General features: G+C 32.0%; 1 protein-coding gene across 1 annotated transcript; it reads left to right on the top strand.

The window, feature by feature from the left end:
• The first annotated feature begins 6,955 nt into the window (after nt 1–6,955).
• Nucleotides 6,956–7,822, top strand: LOC137035429 (legumain-like). Its single transcript, XM_067408684.1, has 4 exons — nt 6,956–7,021; nt 7,160–7,278; nt 7,399–7,503; nt 7,617–7,822. The coding sequence occupies exons 1-4, from the start codon at nt 6,967–6,969 to the stop codon at nt 7,656–7,658; spliced, it is 321 nt and encodes a 106-aa protein (XP_067264785.1). The 5' UTR covers nt 6,956–6,966; the 3' UTR covers nt 7,659–7,822.
• The last annotated feature ends 488 nt before the right edge of the window (nt 7,823–8,310 follow it).

Raw genomic sequence — 8,310 nt, 5'->3', positions numbered from 1 at the left:
ATATGATCTATCTATCTTTTTTTTTTTTTAAAGATTTATTTACTTTGATATTACTAAATAGTAAACTCAAAAAGCTAACCTCAAAAAAAATAATCAAAAAATGCTGTAATCTTTTTCTTCAAATAATTTATTTTGAACAATACCTAAAACATATATTTCATCTATATAAATTATTAATTTAGCTGCCTTTCATAATGCTTATTACTATCAAACTTCATTTGCATCTGGTTCAGTTTAATACATTTGTCAGTTTTTTTTAATTCATCTGATCTTAATTGTTAATCAATGAATAATTTGGAACATTCTACACATTTCCACAGATATAATATAATATTCCAGTCACTCCTAAAGATTATGCTGTAGTTATGAATAAAAATACCTGCAGGTTTCTACTTTGGACCAACCTAAAATAAATTACTGTAATTTGTTACAGCTAAATTTATTAGTTTTTAACTATATTCTTGATTTGGTTGAAACTTTAAAATTTAATTTAATAAAAATCAAAATAGTTCTGCCCAAGATTAAAAAAAAATATATATGCAAAGTAAAAATATTGCTTTTTGTAGAGACCAAATATTTTTACTTTGGTATAACTTAAATTTTTATTTTGGAAAAACCTACATTTTACGATAACATCAAAGTATAATTGATCTATCTTTTATATACAGTTTTCATGTACTTTAACATGACTGATTGTACTGTACAGGTTTAAAAAGACTCCCCCAAAAAAAGACTTCCCAAAGCAATACTGTTGGAATCATGTGTAAATTTTACAGGACTTCAAATTATTTAGATTACCGTATCATTACAGTATGTTGCACATTTCAAAATAGGCTGCTCAGAAAAACCTCACTCATTAAAGGAGGCCTGTGACGTACTAGTTTTAATTAATCATGCAGGGTGAGTGTTCAGTGTTTTTAAGGTTTTGGTGACTTTGTGAACCAAAGGAAACAGAGTTTTGAATTAGAATTGCGTTGATTTGGGTTCTGAACAATGTACAAATTTTGAGGTGGGTACATTGTGTTACATTTACAACATACAAGTAATCAAATTAGAAATATGAGTCTTAAGTCATGAAGTTTATCCACAGGTTTTCTCTCTTATTATTATTATTATTATTATTATCTATTGAATGTCATTTGCACCCTTTTTTGAAAGGGCAAATACAAGCCACAATTTGATTCCACAGAATTACAGTTTTTTTTTTTTTTTTTTTTTTTTTTTTGGTGGGGTGAGTAATGCCATATGAATGTCTTCACTTTACATGATTGATAATATCAGAGAGAGAGACTGTGTAACCGCCTACTACAGTATTGCATCAGACATCGCTCTATAGGAACATTTCATTCTTCATTCGTTTTGTTCTGTTCTATAGGACAATAGATGCAATATAGATGCTTCCGGAAGTCATAAATTCAATCCTTAATATTATTAATTCATCATTATCATTAGGATATGTCCCCAAATCGTTCAAGCTAGCTGTTAATAAGCCTCTCATTAAAAAACAAACAAGAAATAATAAAAAAAATCTTTACCCTACTATTTGAACTTTTCTCAAAATGGTGTATTTGCATCATATATCTACACACAATCCATCAAACGATTCGCTCTTAACTACACACAGATGTGACGAATGTAAAACACCACTATCTTGTTTTCAGTATGCAGTGGAATGCATAGCCGTTTGTCATAGCTTTTACACATAAATGTGCACAAATACTGTATGCCTATTACTGTATATTTACACTACAAATAGAAAATCTGAAGGAAAATAGCCCTAACTTCTTTTGATTTCTAAGTCAACAAACAAGTTTTGCATTTTTTTTTGTACAAGTTTTGAATGACGAGTCTTATGTAGAGAAAAAATCTGACAGCACGCTGTAAACTCATTAGACAATAAATGAAATAAAAATAACATGACTCATTTTTTTAACAAATTCATAAGTATATTTTGTATACATTAACAGAAAATTCAAAAATGAATTAATTTTTTTTTTTTTTTGCTGAAAATAGATGACACGTGCAAAAAAAGGGGGAGTAGCTACTTTTCCCCTTCAACTGCCATCAATTAAGTAAATGTGAAAATATTGCATAATATGAAATACACACGCCCACCAGCAGCATAAAATGAAAGGAATAACTGCCTATATAAAGACAGAGACTTTCTGACTAAAACCACCAGAAGTTGGCAGCACCGGCACACAGGAACTCCTGATACTCAACACAGGTATGACGGACTATGATCCAACCATCTACATAAATAATCTAAATCACTAAACACTTTTAGCAATTGTTTAATTATGTGGATAGTGGTGTAAAATAGAAACAAACATTTTTGACCAGTATTTTTAACATCATGATGAGTGATTGACATTTCAGCACTTTATGAATAGAAAGTAACACTTAAGTTTAAAACTTGAGCTCTTGTTATTTTATCCTAAACTTTATAACATATTTGTGTTCTTTTCTGTTTTAAAGCACATTATAAATGTATGAGCATCACAAAGTGCATGTTAGCCAATTAAAAGCATTACAATAATGTTAATTTATTATTATTTTAGATTCCAATATACTTTGAAAAAGCTCAAGAAATGTCTGGAAAAAAATGGATTCTCCTTGTCGCTGGCTCAAAGGGCTGGGAAAATTATAAACACCAGGTTTGTGTTTGTTTTTACATTATTTTCAAGACATATTGCTAATAAGTTGTGCTGTGCCTCAGTTTATAAATGATGACAGTGATTGATATCATCTTTTTCATTTGTGTTTCAGGCCAGTGTCTGTGGTTTATATCAGATAATTAAGAAACATAGAATTCCTGATGAGCAGATCGTGGTGATGATGTATGATGACATCGCTTACAATCAAAAGTGAGTAATTTCCTGATGCTTTGAGTATCATGTGTTTCATGGTGGATCTCAATCTTCTCTGCTAAACATACCGCTAATTAGTAGTGCAGGATGGACAACGGTGCACAACGGTGTAGTGGAGCTGCATTTCTGGGCTTTTCAAAAGCAAAATAGAGTTTGTTATAGAGGGACGACTGGAATACAGTAAATGATTTTTTGCATTCGCCACAATAAAAAATAAGGGAGAAAATTCCAAATCGACTGTCATTTCCTCAGACATGCATTACAAACACCCTCATAACAGCATTTGCTAGCAAACTTTGCTTGAATAATTCTAGAAACACTTCATCACAGAAAAGACTGTTGGAGCTGACTGCATTTAACACTTTCCTTTTCTTCTCTGCCTGCAGAAACCCAGCTAATGGAGACATTGTCAGTGTAGTTGATGATTCAAACGTGTACCTCGGAGTTCCAAAGGACTACACTGGAAAGGTAACATTTGTTCTGTTTTGACATAGTAACTTTTAATTTTGTTTTTATTCTAAGTTTGAGCACAATTATAACTTAGAACAATAATGATCAATTATAACAAATATTATCTTATAGGATCTGACCCCAGAGAACTTCCTGACTGCTCTTCAAGGGCAAAACAATATAAACAAAAAAGTCATAAGAAGGTTTGTTTATCTGTTACGAAGAAATCTTTCAATGATATCAATATATCATGTTTTAATATTATTAGGCTATTATTATTATTATTATTATTATTAATACCTTAACTTTTGTTGAGTTAACAAAGAGCCAACCACTGAATGTGTGGAAGCAGCACATGTGCTTAGAATTGTAACTTTTTTTGTAAAATTTGTCAATGGCTGAATCTGAAATCACATACTTCCCTATATCTCTCTTTATTCCTTATACAACTTCTAAGTCATAGAGCTGGAGCCTATTCCACTTTCCAGGCCAAAATCAGGGGAAAGCACCCTGAAAAGATGGCCAGTACTATAGGCAAAAAACAATATGTGACAAAAGTAGTATGTCTGAACTCACAGTACTCATGAAAAAGTAGAAACCTACTTCTTAAGGCAAAATACTGGCTATGTCCGAAATCCCATACTCTCTTGATTAAGTACTTATTTTGAACAATGACTTCACTTTTTGCCTATTCTTTCAGACACACTTCTTTTGTCATGTACTGTTTATAGTAGGGAAGTATGCGATTTCAGATGCAGCCAATGTGTGCATATGATAGACACTTTACTATCCCATGAGGCCACAGGAGAGGATCTATGAATAGCAATGAAGAGACACAACTGACATTGTAGGTCATGTGATAAGGACAACATGGCAGTACATTCATACTACACATATATTCTTACAATATAGAACGTACTTTTCGGACGCAGCCAATGTGTTTGTCAAAATATTTTTAGGTGACCGCACCACCTACTGGTCAAAAAGCAACAGTAAATAATTAATTAATAAAAAAATAATTCTAAATGTGGATTTTGGAAACTGCTTTGCCTAAAATTATCACCAGGGATGCGATGTACAATGAAATAATTGTAATGGATCTGCCGCTTCAGTGCTTGGCCCTGTAATTGCTGCTTGAGCCTAATATGAATTTGCAGCTAAAATAAAGAAACATTTTTATTTTTATTAATGCAGTGGAAGAGATGACAACATCTACATCTACATGAGTGGTCTAGGAAACCAAGGCACGTTTGAGTTTCCTGAGAAGTCAGTAAGTATAAAGAGATTCAAGAGATTATCAGAAAGGACATGATAAACAGTATATGGATGAGCCAAAATGTTATGATATAAAAATGCTAGTTCTCTACTCTCAGTAGTGTAGCAACGTATGAAGCTCACACAATTCACTTTTAAACCGAGCAGCTTTCTGTCTACCAACATGAATATGCGCATCTATATATATATATATATATATATATATATATAAAGAAAAAAAATCATTTATAAGAGTAGCTATAGATACACAATTGATAACTAAACATACAATTTTATCTTATTTATTTTGTATTATTTAATTATTTGCTTTTAATGGTTGTTTATAAGTGATAATCTTAAAAATGACTCTATTTACCCTGTAGGTATGGATTTTAGAATTTACTCTGTATAATTTCGATAAAAACAATAAATTCAAGATACGGATAAGGACATTGGAACTGTTGTGTTTCATCTGACAACCTGCTGACTTCTAGACCATTAATTCAGTATGTTTTTGACAGCTTTATCCTGCGGATCTCATTGGAGCGCTCAAGAGCATGCATGATGGGGAAAAATTTGCAAAGGTGTGTATTCAGTAATGTTTACATAATTTTTTACACATTATAGTACATATATATATATATATATATATATATATTTTTTTTTTTTTTTTGGATGTTCCGATACCACAATTTTGGCTTCGGTACGATACCAGAATCTAATACCTCGGTATCGATACCAAATCGATACCATAGGTGAAAAATAACCAGCCTCAAAAGATAAGTGAGTTGAAATAATTTTATTAATGAAATGCTTAAAACTCTGCAGTAACAAATGTGCAAATATAATGTAACAAAACCTACATTCAGGGAATATGGCTTAAATTTAGATTTTTGAAAAAAAAATAAAAAATAAAAAAAAAAAATAAAAAAAAATAAAAATATATATATATATATATATATATATATATATATATATATTATCTCTTTCTTTTATCACATAGTGCAAACAAAATAACCCAATTAAATTAAAATTTTCAGCTCCTGACATTTATAATATTTATTAATATTGGTTATTGTAAGGTTTGTGTTTGGGTTCATATTAGTTTAATGCACAAAGTAATGTTAACATGCTAAACATGTATTAGTCTATTTATAAATAATTACTGATAGATTAAATGCTATAATACTGTTAGGTCAGGTTACCTCATGAACTTTGCAAATGTAGATTTATTGTAAAGTGTTCATATTAGTAATATTCATAGTCTATTACTATTTCTCTCGTTCTTTCTCGGCTGCTTCCTCTAGGTGTCGTCGCAGCGACAGTAATATGCCATTCATACTAAAATTAATATTACTAATCTCTTTTTTCATTCAAATTCAATTAAAATATGATTTTTGCCACAAGTGCACATATAACAACTAAACTTCATTGATTCTAGTGTCACGCACGCACGTTTGAGCTTTCGTGTTTAATGTTTGATAGCTATGTGCGTGTGCTGATCAGTGTTGTGAATAAAAGTCTAAATTAAATCAGTTGACTCACCTATCGATCTCCGAACTCTTTCGGGATGAGCAAGTGACAAGTGCTTTGCTAGACTTGATGTGTTGCTTCCCGTGGCAACACATGATTTAAAGCAGCATTTGCAGATTTGTGCATGGAGGTCTTTTGTTTCACCTTTATTATCACTTCTGAAGGCAAAGTAAAGTCATATTTCACTCATACAGCTGTCTTTGTCGATTAGTTTCGGGTGTGTAGAACTAATATCTGATCCATCGTGTGTTGCTCTGTTGTCGCATTTGCCGGGTTTGTGTCTGTTTGAGCAGCACACTGCCACCTAGCGGTGAACTTCGGAACAGCAGCGCATAAAATACCGAAATGTGCAAAATTATGATATTGTACCGTTTGAAATGTAATAAATACCGGTATTTTTCCAGTACCGGTATACCGCACATCCCTATATATATATATATATATATATATATATATATATATATATATATATATATATATATATACATGAGAGAGAGAGAGATTGGGGGGGTCTGTTTAATAATAAAAAATCATTTGCTGCTAAATGTCCAAATGTGACATTTCTGACAAATCTTTCCCTCTTCCACCTTACATACTTACAAATCAAAATCTTAAATTCAGACCTTGTGACTCTTTTTGCTACTCTTCTATTTCTAGCAGGTCTATCTTACCCAACAGTCACATCAGTAGGCCTGATGCTTTCCCAACAGTTACCGCAATGCTTTTGAAAGGAGCAAAAACAACCCATAGTGATATAAAACAGTTTAAGTAAAGGGAATGAATTGCTGTATAAATTGCAGTATATTTAAATATCTTATTATTTCCTCATCATGTACATGTGCTGCAGATGGTGATATACATGGACAGCAGTTATTCTGGAACAATGTTCAAAGACCTTCCCAAGAATGTAAATGGTAAGATGCTATATGAAAACCACAACTAATGGTCCTGCCTTATTTGTAACCAGAGTCACACTGGATTTATTTGAAAGTTGCATGTCCAAAGTCCCTTTTCCAAAAAAGGTTCTGATCTGTTCTGAATCTGTCACACAGTCTTTGCGTTGACTTCATGTGATGAAAATATCGAAATCTGTCCCACTAATTTCGATGAAACCAGGGACGTCTTCCTCTCTGATAAATTCTCATCTACTTGGTTGAATTACCTTGATAAGGTATGTGTTTTCTGTCAACGAACTTTAAACTGCTTATGGCATTTATAGGTTAACACTCTGAACTCAGTAAGGCCACGAAGTAAACATGACAAGTGTGTGTATTTGTCTTTATATTCACAGGCTGACTTTGAAACAGAAACATTCCATGATCTGGTAAAGACTAAACAATCTAAATATCTTAAACAAAACCCTGCAGGACCCTGCCCCTGCCAGTTTGGAGACGCGGTATTAAGTTTTTTTTTGTTGTTTTTTTTTAATAAAACTGGATATGAACACGTATTCATAAGATCCATGAATGTTGTGCTCTTTCTAAATTGGTTTCTTTTTTCTTTCTTTAGGGAATCACTAATTGTCACCTCAGTGAATTTCTGCAAAACTGAACACCCAACAAGCTGTTCAAGAAAACATCCTGCTGAGGCTCATGCAGATGATAATAATAATTAAGAGTATCCTGATGAACTTTTGTGCTAGTTTCTTGTTCAGACTTATAGCTTTATGATTAAAATTAAATTGATTGCAAAATAGCAATCTGGTTTGGGGTTGATTTTTTTCTAGGTCAAAAATAGAGCCTAAAACAGTATTATTGTGAAAAAAAAATAAAAATAAAACTAGGAAAAAGGTTAAAAGTACAGTGATTGTGTGTTATTAATTATTTATGTGCATGGATTTGACATATGCATTGGCTTACTGTGCATTTAGGGTCTCTATTTTAACAGTTTGCTCCCCATTAAAATTAAACCCATGACCTTGGCACTGCTACCAAGATCATGATATTTTAACTAGTCACAGTAAGTCAAATTTCAAATTTATTTTATTTATATAGCGCTTTTACAATTGGTAATTGTTTCAAAGCAGCTTTACATATTAGAAGCACAGAAAAAAAGGGAAGTGGTTAAAACTGTACAAACAAGCGTGGTAATATGTAACATATACAAGATGGTGCTACATTAAGCCAATGTCGGCTGACTTCCAGGGGTGGAAAAAACCCCCTAGGAGAAAAACCCAGCGTGCTAGCACTGGGAAAAAAGTCCT

Source organism: Chanodichthys erythropterus, chromosome 14 (genome assembly GCF_024489055.1).
Source record: "Chanodichthys erythropterus isolate Z2021 chromosome 14, ASM2448905v1, whole genome shotgun sequence".
NCBI lineage: Eukaryota > Metazoa > Chordata > Actinopteri > Cypriniformes > Xenocyprididae > Chanodichthys > Chanodichthys erythropterus.
This window is presented reverse-complemented; position numbering and strand designations above follow the sequence as displayed.